Consider the following 15,270-nt stretch of genomic DNA (forward strand, 5'->3'; position numbering starts at 1 on the left):
TTCAAGGATCAAATAACACCAAAATAGTGCTAATTGTGCCAGACACATTTATTCTGTGAGGGGGGATAAGATACTGTGAGGGTGAACAAATGCATTCCAAATTTACGGTATTGAAAATATTCTGAGAGCCTGACAAGATCATTCTGCGGAGGGGTAATCAGAAATACTTCAGAATTGGGTGGTTGGGTAGCTCAGTCAATTTCAGCTCAGGTAGCGATCTCAGGGTCCTGAGATCAAGCCCCACGATGGGCTCCGAGCTCAACACAGAGTCTGCTTGTCCTTCTCCCACTCCTCCTCCCCACCCCCTCAAATAAATAAATAAATAAATAAAATCTTTACAGAAAAAGAGAAATACTTAGGAGCATATGAGGCTATTCTACAGTAAAGGAGGTGCCACAATTTCTTCCTGTCCATCACATCCATAGATTTCTGTTCAGTGTGAGTTTTTTCACGCACAGTGAGATCTGACTTCCGGGAAGACCTTCCCACAATCAGTACATATACAACGTTTCTCTCCTATGTGGATTCTGATGTCCAGCAAGTTGTATATGCTGGCAGAACACCTTCCCACAGTCACTGCATTTTGACGGTTTCTCCCGCGTGTGTTCTCTGATATGTGATCATCTGTGATTTCCGGGAAAAAGCCATCCCATATTCAGCAGATTCAGAGGGTTTTTCCCTAGTATGAGTTTTCTGATGCACAGCTAGTGGAGACTTCTCACAGAAGACCTTTCCACATTCACTACATTCATATGGTTTTGCTCCAGCATGAGCTCTCTGATGTATAATGAGATGTGACTTCAGGGAAAAGGCCCTTCCACACTCAGGACATTCATAGGGTTTCTCCCCTGTATGGATTCTCTGATGAATAATGAGGGGTGACTTCTGGGAGAAAGTTTTACCACAGTCACTACACTCATAAGGTTTCTCCCCCGTATGAATTCTCTGGTGTATAATAAGAGGGGACTTCTGAGAGAAGGCTTTTCCACATTCTGTACATATATAAGGTTTCTCGCCAGTATGAAGTCTTTGATGTCCAGTAAGGTGTGACTTTTGGGAAAAGGCTTTTCCACAGTCAGTACATATATAAGGTTTCTCTCCTGTATGAATTCTTTGATGCCCTATGAGGTGGGACTGCTGGCAAAAGGTTTTTCCACATTCACTGCACTTATAGGGTTTCTCTCCAGTATGTGTTCTCTGATGGATGATGAGTTGTGTTTTCCGAGGGAAAGTTTTCCCACATTCAGCACATTTATAGGGTCTCTCTCCAGTATGAGTTGTCTGGTGTATAAAAAGGTGAGACTTCTCACAGAAAGCTTTCCCACATTCGCTGCATTCAAATGGTTTTTCTCTAGTATGAACTCGCTGATGTATAATGAGATGTGACTTCTGAGAGAAGGCTTTTTGACACTCAAAACATTCATAGGGTTTCTCTCCAGTATGGACTCTCTGATGAACGATGAAGGGTGACTTCTGGGAGAAGGCCCTCCCACACTCAGTACATTTATAAGGTTTCTCCCCAGTATGAATCCTCTGATGCACAATGAGGTGTGATTTCTCACTGAAGGCCTTTCCACAGTCTCCACATACATACGGTTTCTCTCCAGTATGAATTCTTTGATGTACAATAAGCTGTGACTTCTTAAAAAACCCTTTCCCGCACTCACTACAAACATTGGGTTTCCTACCAGCTTGATCTTTCTTATACCGAATATGGACTTGTTCATGATTAAGACCTTTTTCACATCGACTATGTCCATGGGGTTTCATGTCAGTATAAATTTTCTCAGGCACAGTACAGGAATCACTATAGCTAAGTGGTGTCCCACATCCAAATCTCTCAATAGGGTTCTTTCTTGCATAGCTCCAATTGCATGTCAGTGAGTCTAAATTAGATTTCCAGATCTTTTCACATGAATCAAAATCATGTGGTTTTTTACTTGAAGGGCCAAGGTCTATGCACCCACCAAATATTTTTCCAAATGTATTATATTTGGGGGTTTTCTCCTTGGCCAATGTTTCATGGCTAAGGACTGTGACCTGCTTCAAAATCTTGTCTTGGTTTCCTTGATACCTATCTATCTGACCATCAGTATGCCAGGCTTTTAAGAGAGAGTACAATGAATTGTCTTTTGAGGCTTTCTCCAATATCTCCTTTTGAAATGAAAGTTCTTCTGAAATGATCTGCTGGGAAGAGTCAAGGCTTTTCTCCCTGTCTGAAAGAAGAAGAAAAATATAAAATCAAATAGGAACCAAAAAGAAAACAGCAACAAACAGGTGTTAGGAAGGTGCTAATGTAAGATAGATGCGGCAAAAAAGGCCTAATGAATTTTAAGAAAGAGGAGGTCACTGATGTCAAAGAAGAAGAACATGTCCTCTCAGCCATCTACCCAATTCTCACTCACCTGAGTGGATCCATGTTGACAATTCGCTCTTTTTGATCCATGGGTCCTCTTCATGTTCCAACTTTAAGATTAGACCTGGTTTTATACTTGAACACCCTGTTAAGGGAAAAGTATAATTGTCTTGGCCTTGGCAGCTCAGAAATCCATGAGGAGAAGAAGCAGTCTCAGGGGCCTCCCAAGGAAAGATGGATCCTTAACTCACAAATATAAATTTCAGATGTAACCAAAATATGAATGGAAAGCACAAGCTATAAAAGAAAAGACTTTATTCATGGAAAATCATAAAGGTCATGGTCTTGACAGCTCTGGAGGATGAAGATGATTCGATTCATTGTTCCGTGGAGAATGTGCCCTTACCCACAGAGACCAGGTGGCCATAGATCTCCAGCATCACATCTCTGTGTAGGGTCTTCTGAGCAGCATCCAGGTGCTGCCACTCTTCCTGGGTGAAGTCCACGGCCACATCTTCATATGTCACTGGTTCCTATGACAGCACATTCCTGTACAATCTGCTCATTCTGATCATTTTTACCACAGCAATACCTGTAGGATACTTAGCATTTTTGTGTAGCCTACTTAATGAGAAAAAACTTTGTAAAATTCTGCCATTGCCAAGAATAGTTAGTGGAACAGAACAAATAGTCTAAAACTAGATATAAATAAAAATGGGACATTTAATACATAAGAAAGGTGTGTTTTAAGTAAGTGCAGGGGCGCCTGGCTGGCTCAGTCAGTGGAGCATATGACTCCTAATCTCGGGTTTGTGAATTTGAGCCCCATGGGAGGAGGAGAGGTTACTTAAAAATAAAATAAAATAAAATATATATAAATAAATAAATAACTGCGGGGCGCCTGGGTGGCTCAGTGGGTTAAGCCGCTGCCTTCAGCCCAGGTCATGATCTCAGGGTCCTGGGATCGAGTCCCACATCGGGCTCTCTGCTCGGCCGGGAGCCTGCTTCCCTCTCACTCTCTCTCTCTGCCTGCCTCTCTGCCTACTTGTGATCTCTCTCTCTCGCTGTCAAATAAATAAATAAAATCTTTAAAAATAAATAAATAAATAACTGCGAAAAAGACAGATTATTCAAAACTGGGTAGCTATCAGAAAAAAATGTAAAGACGGACTCCCTATTTCACACCATACACAAAAATAAATTTGAGATACAACAAAAACTTAAACAAAGAAAAAGAGAAGCCATAAAATAAAGACAGGAGAGATTTTTAAAATAAGTTTAAAGTGGAGAAAAATCTTCTAACTAGGCATGCTACAAAACTCAGATGCCACATAGGAAAACAGTGATAAATTTGACTAGTTTCTGTATTGCACAGCAAAATATATCATAAACAAACTCAGGCAACTAACTGGAGAGTGCATGTATGCCTAACACATAAAATGGACAGAGATAATTTCCTCAATTTATAGAGTTCCTACAAAGCACAAAGAAAAAGACCAACAACTTTACTTTTAAAAAAAAATAATCAGAGGACATGACCATCAATTCACAGAGAAGGAAATGCAAATGGCTTCTAAACATGTAAAATGATGTTCAAATTCATTTACATGAAGAGAAATGCAAATTAAACCAAAACAAAACATCATGATTTTCTTACATATTATCAAAGATTAGAGTTTGATAAGTCACTAAGTTGGTAAAGATACCAAAAAAGAGCACATTCAAATTGTGTGTATACACTGGTACAAAATATTTTGAGGGCAATTAATTTAACAATAGCCATCAAAATTTCAAATGTGCACATTATCTGACCAGCAATTCCATTTCTAGAAATTACTTAACATATATACTCAGATATGTGAACAAAACAGCACGTGTGAAGTTATTTCACTATGGTACTGTTGGGTGCCTGGGTTGCTCAGTCGTTAAGCATCTGCCTTTGGCTCAGGTCATGATCCCAGGGTTCTGGGATTGAGTCCTGCATCAGGCTCCCCACTCAGCGAGAAGCCTGCTTCTCCCTCTCCCACTCCCCCTCCTTGTGTTCCCTCTCTCACTATCTCTCTTCCTCTCTGTCACATAAATAAATAAAATCTTTTTTTAAAAACTACAGTACTATCTATAACAGCAAAATGATGAGAACAACCTCATGAGGATTGGATAAATTATGCTTCAATAATTCATAAGGGAATTCCACATACAACCATAAAAAGCAACAAGGATTGATATGCAACAATCTCTAAGATATACCGTTAAGTGAAAAAAATTTCATCTATGCAGAAAGCTGTTACTGAGACCCCACCGAATACCAGGGATTGTTCTAGGAACTGGGGATTGAGCCAAAAAGAAACCTGGAAAAAATATCTTCCCTCAAGCATCTCGTAATCTAGTGAGAGGAGACAGCCAATAAGGCTGAGTGACAAATCAACACATAGCAAAAAAAAAAAAGAAGTTTGTAATGTGTATTTCAAAATTCCTATCACTCATATAAAAAAGCTTCTAGAAAGCAATAATCAGGGCACCTGGGTGGCTCAGTCAGTTAAGCATCTGCCTTCAGCTCAGGTTATGATCCCAGGGTCCTGGGATCGAATCCCACATCAGGCTCTCTGCTTAGCTGGGAGTCTGCTTCTCCCTCTCACTCTCCCTCTGTGTGTTAAGTCTCTCTCTCCAATAAATAAAATCTTTTTTAAAATAAATTAAAAATAAATAAATAAAATAAAAGAGCCCATCAACAAGGGGCTGGTATCCTACAAACATTAAAAGAATAACAAAAGGATGCCCTAACAATTTTATGACAAGAAATTTGACAATGCAGATCATAGGACAGCAGATTATGGCATGCAGGCTAAATCTGGCCCATGAGCTAAGAATGGTTTTTACACTTTTAAATGGTTAAAGAAAAAAGCCAAAGGAGAATATTTTGTGGCATGTAAAAATTATATGAAATTCAACTTTCAGTGTCCATAAATAAAATTTCACTGGATCGCAGCCACACTCATTGGTTTGCATATTGTCTACAGCTGCTTTCAACCTACAAAAAGAGAGCTGAGTCGTTGCAACAGAGACCATATGGCCGACAGGCCTAAATATTTCTATCTGGCCCTCTACAGGAAAATTTTGTTGACCCCTGACTTAGACTTAGACAAACTGGACAAATTATTTGAAAATCGCAGCTTAGCAAACCCAACGTACAAAGAAATAGAAAATATAAATGGTACCATATTTTTTCAATAAGCCAAATTCACAATCAAAAACCTATCCACAAAGAAAACTCCACACCCTGATGACTTCACTGGAGAACTCTTCCAAATATTTAAGAAGGAAATAATAGTAATCTTACCCAAACTCTTTCAGAGAATACTTCCCAACTTGTTAAATAAAGCCAACTAACTGTGATGGCAAAACATAAACAGAAATACGAGAAAAATTACAAGCCAATATGTCTCATGAACAGAGTAGTGAAAATCCTTAACAAAAATATTAATAAAGGACTGGCTTGATGATAATGATGAGAAGGAGGATGACAGGAGTGGATGAGGATTGGCCATAGATAAAACAAGATTGGCCACCAGTTGATAATATTTGCAGCTGGGAGATAAGGACAAGCGGTTCACAAAAATCTACTTCTGTGTATGTTCGAAATTGAAATTTTCCATAATAAAATGTATAAAAACTCTGTTTATTGGTAATGTTTTATCAATACTTTTTTTAATATTTTATTTATTTGACAGAGAGAAATCACAACTAGGCAGAGAGGCAGGCAGAGAGAGAGGAGGAAGCAGGCTCCCCGTGGAGCAGAGAGCCCGATGTGGGGCTCGATCCCAGGACTCCAGGATGATGACCTGAGCCGAAGGCAGAGGCTTTAACCCACTGAGCCACCCAGGCGCCCCTCAATACATTTTTTTAAAGTTACAGAAGATATAGTGTGTGTGGTAAAGAAAAATACACGAAAATAATAAAATCACTCACACACATTCATGCATATGTATCTATACACACAGAGGTTATATGGATCCAGAAGGATCATCCCCGAACTACACAACACTAGTTATGCCAGGGAAGAGGGCAGAAGTTATATTAAAGAGGTTTTCCCTTTCTTTCTAATTTTTACTTTGCAATATTATTTACATTCTTTGCACCATATATACATTACCCTTGCAAAGAAGGGATAAAAAGACATAAAGTGGGGACACCTAGGTGGCTCAGTCAGTTAGGTGTCTGGCTTCAGCTCCAGTGGTGATTCCAGGGTCCTGGGATTGACCCCTGCATCTGACTCCCTGCTCTATGGGCAGTCTGCTTCTCCCTCTCCCTCTGCCCCTCTCCCCCACTCGTATTCTCTATCTCAAATGGATGGATAAAAATCTCTTTTAAAAAAAACTATTTTGGGGCACCTGGGTGGCTCAGTGGGTTAAAGCCTCTGCCTTCGGCTCAGGTCATGATCCCAGGGTCCTGGGATTGAGCCCCGCATCGGGCTCTCTGCTCAGCAGGGAGCCTGCTCCTCCCCCTTCTCTGCTTGCCTCTCTGCCTACTTGTGATCTCTGTCTGTCAAATAAATAAATAAAATCTTTAAAAAATAAAACTTAAAAAACTATTTTTAAAAAAGACATAAAATGGAAGAGCAGAGGAGGAACTGGCCTTGTGTTGGGGCATGATCCCACAAACTATGTGATGACAGCAAAGGAGCCATGGAAAACCAGGAAACCATCTACCCTCCAAGCCTCTGCCAGAAATTTTTAACTAAAAAGCGCCTCTTTGAAACAACTACTGATGATACCACACTGAGCTGAAAACCACTGGCCTTTAGGAAAAGTCAACCATAAAATTTTTAGGCTAAAGTCCCAGAAATTGTGACTTGCTGAAGAGCTGGACTGGTGAACTGATTTCTCTTGATGGAGAATACAAGCCATCTAACATATCCTGTTTGCCATTTTCACTGTGGCTGCCAGGAAGCTTGAAGGTAAAATGTTTAGCTCAGTTTATATGAAGTAAGGCCAGATAATCTATGTATCTTAACAGCAACTTTACCTGCATCTTGATCTTCTATTCTGTCTAAAGTTCTCTAATTCTTATTTTCAAAGTATTGTCCTTTCTCATTTTACTGTGGGAAAAACAAGCAGGAAACAAATAACTTACCTGGGACTCAGTCATTTTCTGTTTCTCTTTGGAAAGCAGTTGGGGGTGCGGTGGGGTACAGAAGAGTCTTCAGAGACCAAGCTGGGTTTAACCACTCTTCAATGGCTGAATGTAACATGTGTTGCTTGTTAATTCATTGATAATTTGTGTTTATCATCTGACCAGCATTTCCATTTCTAGAACTTTTTCTAAGGTAATATCATGGATGTGTGCAGAGATTTAACTGAAAGAACTTTCATCACAACTTTGTCAAGAACACCACAGTTTTGAAAATAACCAAATGCCCAGTCTCTGAGGACTGAGAAAATAATTTGTGGAACCTCCAAGAAATGGAAAACCAGGTGACCATTTAAAGTAACACTAGAGACAATTAAGAGGCTCAAAAGACACAGCAACCACATGTAAATTACGGACCTTGTCTGGATCTTAATTTGAATACACAAAAAATCTTTGAGATAATCATTAAAGTTTGAGCCCTGACTAGATATTTAATGATATTACAAAATTTAACCAATGATGATCTGAAGTTATTATTGTTAATTATTTTACCTTGAATAACAGTATTGACCTTTAAGACCTTATCTTTTACAGGTACATGATGAAGTCTTTATTATGAAATGATATATCTGGGATTTGTTTCAAAATAATAAGGACTACATATGTAAAGATTCATTTGGCTATACATTTAATATTTGTGCATTTTAGGGGCACCTGGGTGGCTCAGTCAGTTAAGCATCTGCCTTCAGCTCAGGTCATGATCCCATGGTTCTGGGATGGAGTCCCATATCGGGTTCCCTGCTCAGCAGGGAGTCTGCTTCTCCTTCTGCCTGCCCTTTCCCCTGCTCGTGCTCTCTCTCCATCAAATCTTTTTCAAAAATGTGCATTTTATGTTACCAATAACAAAGAGAAAACAGCCTAGGAGGGAGAAATAAATGGGTGGTCTAGATTACAGGTTGGCAAACTTTCTCTGCACAGAGACAGACAGTAAATATTTCAGATTTGTGAAGCCTATGGTCTCTGTTGCAACTAACTATTCAGTGGTTGAAAGCAGCCAGAGACAATATATAAGCCAATTCTGTTTATTGACTGTGTTCCAGTAAAACCTCATTTATGGAGCACCTGGGGGGCTCAGTCAGTTAAAACCAGTCTGACTCCTGATTTTTAGCTCAGGTCATGATCTCAGGGTAGTGAAATCAAGCCCTGCATCGGGCTTCACACTGAGCCTGAAGCCTGCTTGAGAGTCTCTCTCTCTCTCTTCCTCTCCTTCTGCCCCTCCCCCCATGGCACTGTCTCGCTCTAAAAAATTTTTTTTAATATACTCTTTAAAAACTTCACTTATGAGCACTATAATTTGAATTGTATCATTTTCATATGTCACAAAATAGTCTGATTTTTTTCCAAACATTAAAAAATGTGAAAACCATTCTTAGTTTACAGCTGCACTAAAAGAGCAGTGAGCCATATATGGCCCACTGCCTCTGGTTTTCCATACCCTGGTCTAGGTGAAACAACAGTAGCCATCAGGAGACAATTGATGTGACTGGGTAATGGGCATAATGGGGGGTTATTATAGAATTCCCTCTTATTTTGCTGAATGTTTAAAAATTCCCACAGAGGGACGCCTGGGTGGCTCAGTTGGCTAAGCGGCTGCCTTCAGCAGAGGTCATGATCCCAGCGTCCTGAGATCAAGTCCCACATTAGGCTCCTTGCTCGGCAGGGAGCCTGCTTCTCCCTCTGCCTCTGCCTGCCACTCTGTCTGCCTGTGCTCTCTCTCGCTCTCTCTCTCTCTCTGACAAATAAATAAATAAAATCTTGGAAAAAAATTTCCATAGAAATGAGCTTAGTAGTAATATGGAAATAAAGTTAATAGCATGGAAATACAGCTGCAGAATGAAGACAAGGCAGACCACAAGATCACACTCCCAATTGTTTAATAACAACAAACATCTGATTCCTAAGATAATCGCAATGGCTTGTGGCCCTCCAAAGCTCAACGCTACCTGACAAAATCTTATTACTTGGCATTTGATTTCTTTCATTGTATTTTCTTGGGAATCACAAGAATAGAACTGACCTTCAGTTCATGGACGATCCATACAAGATAAATGCTACAAAACCATGGTGAATAGCTAATAATCCGGTATTAACTCACTTAATTATCATCCAAGCCTCAAAGGATAGACCCTACTATTATCCTCATTTCACAGTGAGGAAACGGAGGCCTAAAAAGGTTCAGTAACTTATCCATGATCACACAGCCAGTGACTAGAGTGTGAGCTGGTGGGAAAACAAAAAGCAGAGAACTCCTCCCTGGCTGTCATGGCACCAAAGTTTTCAGAGATGCAACACACTATTTCCCAGTGCCATAAAAAATTAATTCTCGTCCTAAATTACAGAGGACATTGTCTGCTTTTTAACTTGAGAATAACAAAACTCTAAACTTACACTGTGCTTTACAGTTCAAAGTTAACTTAAAACCTTAATATTCAAAGCCACAATGAGGAAAAGAGAAGCCAAAAAATCAAGGAAATATTGGCAAAACACATACCACTGCTAAAGGAGTAGTTATCAGAATACATGAAAACAAGTCCTACAAATCAATTAGGAAAAGGCGGACATCCAGTAAGAAAATGAGCAAAAGATCTGAACAGGTGCCTCTCAAAAGAGGATCTAAGAGATCAATACATATATGAAAAAGCAGTCATCAGGGAAATAAAGTAAAGCCTCAATGTCTGACTCCTCCATTGGAATGGTGACCCCGCCAGGGCAAGGATTTTTGTTTATTCATGGATGTATTATTGATCTCAAAGAGCCACCCATCATGGACCCCACAGAATCCCAACATTGACCCTATATATGCCCACTCCTGTCCCCATGGACCCTCATCACTCACCCTAATAAATACCACTCCATTGCTCACCCCATATCCCCCATCATTCACCCCAAAAACTCTCCATCACTCACCCCACAAACCCCTTTCACTCACTTCCTGGAAACCCCATCACTCACCTACAGACCCCCCCATCACTCACTTCCATAAATTCATCGCATATCCCACACACAGAGTCCTACAGACTCCCTTCCCTATCACTGCTCTCCACATCATTCAGCCCAAACAACCCCTTCATTGGTCCATCTACATGTCCCCATCACTGACCACACAGACCCGCATCACTCAACCGGGTCCCTCACCCTGGCTCTGCTCTCAGGACCTCAAAGCTCCTTCTCAAGACGAGCTTGGCTCCCTGCTTCCACAAGCAGGCTCAGCATCGCCCGAAATTCCCTTTCCCCTACCGCCCTCCTTGGTAACTCTAGATGACGCATCAGTTTATCTTTCGCAGGCTCAGCAACAGCCTCCCAGCCGAGCTCTGCCAGTAACAAAAATGGCGTCGTGCGGGCTACGCCAGGAACTCTGTCGCTGGCCAGGGCCTCACACTGCTTCCGAAGGCTCCCATTCCAACCAGAAGAGATAGGCATTTGGGGGTACGGGGAGTCCCTGTGATATTTTCGAGGCTGGATATTCGGAATTAGTGCTTCGAAAGCACTGTGAGGCTCAGATATGGAGCGACTGTTCCGGGAGGGTTAAGGGGCGTTCCCGGTCCTCGGCAGAGGCCGGGCCTGAGCAAAGGCGGAGCGACGTGTGGGTCGGGAGTGTTGGGCTGGAACCGGGATCTGGGGAGGGGGGCGGAGAAGGACTGGTAAGGCCGGAAGGTAGAAGCACAGCCTGAGAGATTCCTCTGCAGAAGCCTCGTTTCTAAAACCTCTGGTGAAAGTGAAGAGTCTTTGGACATAGTGTAATCTCTCCTTCACACTCCCGGCCCGCCTCTGGCAGCCTCGCGTCAGAGCCCTCCAGCCTTCAATGGGGCTAAGCCCCCTACCCGTTGGTCACTCAAGGCCCCGCCTCAGAGCTCTCCTGCTCTTCTATTGGCTCCTTGGGACACAGAAGGTCCGCCTCCTCTTGTCACTCACAGGCCAGACTCTGCCCCGGTCTCTTCAAGTGGGCAGATGTGGCCTTTGGCAGCCCGTGTCAAAGCCGAAAGAAGTTAAGAGGGGCAGAGGTTTAATGTAGAGCGTAAGGGGCACTGATTTTAGAAAACTTAACAAAAGACTAGGGTTGAGGTCAGCCCAGAATGGGATTGGATAGTTAACAAAGGTTCGCATTCTAGATCTACAAAATAGAGGAACACCAATGGTGAAATAGTCAAGACCTCTACCAAGGTTCATGGATGGAGAAAACTAACAAGTAAAGTCTGCCTTTGGCGCAGGTCACGATCTCAGGGTTGTGGGATCGAGTCCCACACTGGGCTTTCTGCTTGGCAGGTAGTCGGCTTCTCCCTCTCACTCTCTCAAATAAATAAATAATTTTTTTAAAAAAATCTTACTTCTAGGTCACACTAGAAGGACACTGAAGGTAAAATAGTGACCTAAACAGGAAGTGTAGCATCTTCAAGTCTCTATGAGCGTCTGCTTCCACCATCACATGTTCTTTGAATCTAACCCTCCTCTTCCTTCTCAAAAAGATCCTTGTGATTACATTGGACTCATCTGGATCATCCATAATAATCTTCCCATCTCAAATCATATCTGCTCTTTTTTCCCATGTAAGACAACAAAGTAGAGGGTTAATGGTGGTGGAAGACTTGATCAAGGCACAAAGTATTAATAGGGAAAGACTACTGACAGTAGATCAGGTTTGAATTCAGACCAGATGGTTACCAATAAAGGGCCCAGGCTTTTATGTCAGAATTTTTGCAAAGGCCTGGGTTCAAGGTCAGAACAAAAGAAACTGATGGAAATCTCAGTAGACACCCGAGGTAATGGTCATAGGAGCACACTGATGGTGGAAAAGTTAACAGAAGCCCAGGTTTAAGATCTAGAACATAGACACATTGATGGCAGAATACTCAACAGAGCCCTGGGTTTAAGGTTAAAGCTAAAGGTCATTAATGAGTAAAGATTTAATAGACAGGCAGAGTCAAGGTCAGAAAAGAGGGGCATTGATGGTAACATCTAGAAGTGCAATCTGGATTTAATATATAGCTCAACAAGGAAAACTAATGTTAAGAGACTTGGATTTCATTCACAGATCAGATTAGGCACTGAAGAAGTAAAGACTCAGGTTTGCTTTAGATGACAGAGTAAACTGATGATAGAACAACTAGTTGACAGATACCTAAATTAAATGCCCCCAACAAGTGGAGCATTAGTGGCCAAAGCATTAATAGAAGGCTGTGTAGAGAGAAAACTGAGCAAAGAACCAGGTGCCAGGGCAGACCTGAGTGTCTATGAGACCTATATGAGGTCCTCTACAGAGGACCAGGAGTTCATATCTCAGGGATATTGATTCATAATTATTATTATTTCATGTTCAGGCTCACGGTGAAAGCCCCCAGGAGATGTGTTCGCCATGATTCCATGCTCCAGTTCCTTTCTGCAGTAAATGTCTCCGAGCCCTGATTGCAAATGTCCCTGCCTTCTGGACTCCCTGGGTGTGACATGTTGCAAGGAGGTAGGATTCGCCTGAGCTCCCCGTTGTTAGATTGTTCAGTCTAAAGACTCAGAAATTGAGAAGTTTCACTATTTTATTTAATTTAAGATTACAAAAAAAAAAAAGATAAAGTTTGTCATGTACACCAGGGTGGCCAATATATAGTTCTCGTCTCTAGAGGAATTGCTACAATGGTGGGAAATAAAACGTTACAGAAAATTGTTTTTCTACCTAACCAATGTGAATTAAAGTTGTCCTAGAAATAAAGTCCAGTTAATTATGCAAAATATACTTTCAAGTTTGTTTGTTGGTTTGTTTTTGCAAAAACAAGAAGCTTGTAGGTATAAGTAAAGAAAAAAAAAGAAACATCATTACGAAAACCTACAGCATGGGGAGAGGGAGGACTTAGCAGATGGGCCCTTTCCAGTTGAGGAGTCTTGGACTGAAGTGGGAAGATGATGCTGAGAGTTCCTCATCTTCCCCTAGCTGCATCCCTGGAGGTTAATGTCACACCTTCAGAGGTGTTTTGCAGTGAATCTTTTCATTCAAGCCTGGGAGAGGGTGATGCACTGGTGACCTCAACAGGGTGTCAGCACTGTCAGGGTCCCCCAGGATGTGACAGCAACAGGTGATTAAGGGCAATGTCACTGGTGCTTTTTGTGGTTGTATTAGGGTTTGAACATCAGCTAGAGATGTGGCAGCCAACACTTTAAGTAAAGAGGTAAAGAGGAGGGGCGCCTGGGTGGCTCAGTGGGTTAAGCCGCTGCCTTCCGCTCAGGTCATGATCTCAGGGTCCTGGGATCGAGTCCCGCATCGGGCTCTCTGCTCAGCAGAGAGCCTGCTTCCCTCTTTCTCTCTGCCTGCCTCTCTATCTACTTGTGATCTCTATCAAATAAATAAATAAAATCTTTTAAAAAAAGAGGTAAAGAGGAGAGGAGAACCAAGGAGGGAAAGTGTGGGGGAAGGAGAGAGGCCTCTGAGAGAGACCATAAGAGGAAAAGAATGGAGAGAGAGAAAGAGATAAGCAGATAAAACCAGGGACAAAGTGGACAGCTAACTCAGTGAATCAGGGATGGAGGGTCTCCTGTGCCAGGAACACCCACCCAACTCACAGGCAGAAGTAAAGGGGATCAATAAGAAATCTACATCAAGGATCTGGCTACCCCGGCCTCCCTCTGGAGGAGCCCTTGCCCTGTCATCTGTCCCACTGAGTCCCTACTGTGCCCCACTCCAGGATAAATTCACATGCCTAATGAAATCTGGGGAAAACAGTCCCAAGGAAAAGGGTCAGGAGCTGAGAACTGATGCCTTCTTCCCACTGAAGAGGTCTTGAAAGGGGCTTGGGAGGGACTAAAGGAAACAGAGAAACCATGTCTGAGTCCAGGAGCAGCCAGGGTATCCTCAGGGTGGGAGGAAAGGACCTATATTTAACACCCTTGGAATGGAGCTGCAGGAAGTGTCCCCTCTCTGTGCCACATATGCCCCAGCAGGTCTTTTTGTCCAAACCTCTGCCTCCAGGTAGCCAGGTACCAGGATATATATGCTGCACCAGTGGATCCAAAGGCCTCAGGGGAGGACCCTGTCTCCAGGTTTCTACTGGGAGACGGCCTAAGCTACTTTGCTTTGCAGCTCTGTAGGCTGAAAGGAATCCAGTGAAGCCATGGGAACCATCTGGAATGAGGTGCTGAGCCTGAAAGTTAGTGCCACCCTTCAATGGTACTGTACTTGGTGATCCAGCTGGCTTTGGCCACTGCCAAAGGAACCCAGGTTACACAGTCCCAGCCCCATTAACATATCAGTTCTCCTGGGTGATTCAGATCACAGGGCTGAGCCATCATGTGGACATTGAGCCCCCCAGGAGCTGATAGAGCTATTGCTGCAAGGAAAGGAGGGGCAAGGTCACTGCCGGCAGAGAGTGTTTCAGCCATGGATGACTGTGAATTGAGGCATTGACTCAGCTTACCCTGCCCATCCTTCGGAGGCTTACATGATGGAGTATTATGCCTCCATCAGAAAGGATGAATACCCAACTTTTGTAGCAGCATGGACGGGACTGGAAGAGATTATGCTGAGCAAAATAAGTCAAGCAGAGAGAGTCAAGTATCATATGGTTTCACTTATTTGGGGAGCATAACAAAGAACATGGAGAACATGGGGAGATGGAGAGAAGGGAGTTGTGGTAAATTGGAACGGGAGATGAACCATGAGAGACTATGGACTCTGAAAAACAACCTGAGGAATTTGAAGGGGCGGGGGGTGGAAGGTTGGGGAACCAGGTGGTGGGTAATAGAGAGGG

At 42.4% G+C, this 15,270-nt stretch overlaps 1 protein-coding gene across 1 annotated transcript; it reads right to left on the bottom strand.

The window, feature by feature from the left end:
- Positions 1 to 311: 311 nt before the first annotated feature.
- Positions 312 to 10,828, bottom strand: ZNF630 (zinc finger protein 630). The gene is made up of 5 exons (XM_045994682.1): positions 10,679 to 10,828; positions 7,487 to 7,591; positions 2,763 to 2,889; positions 2,406 to 2,501; positions 312 to 2,216 (listed from the first exon to the last, which is right to left on the bottom strand). The coding sequence occupies exons 2-5, from the start codon at positions 7,499 to 7,501 to the stop codon at positions 574 to 576; spliced, it is 1,881 nt and encodes a 626-aa protein (XP_045850638.1). The 5' UTR covers positions 7,502 to 7,591; positions 10,679 to 10,828; the 3' UTR covers positions 312 to 573.
- Positions 10,829 to 15,270: the final 4,442 nt, after the last annotated feature.

The sequence above is a fragment of the Meles meles genome, chromosome X (genome assembly GCF_922984935.1).
Source record: "Meles meles chromosome X, mMelMel3.1 paternal haplotype, whole genome shotgun sequence".
NCBI classification, from domain to species: Eukaryota; Metazoa; Chordata; class Mammalia; order Carnivora; family Mustelidae; genus Meles; species Meles meles.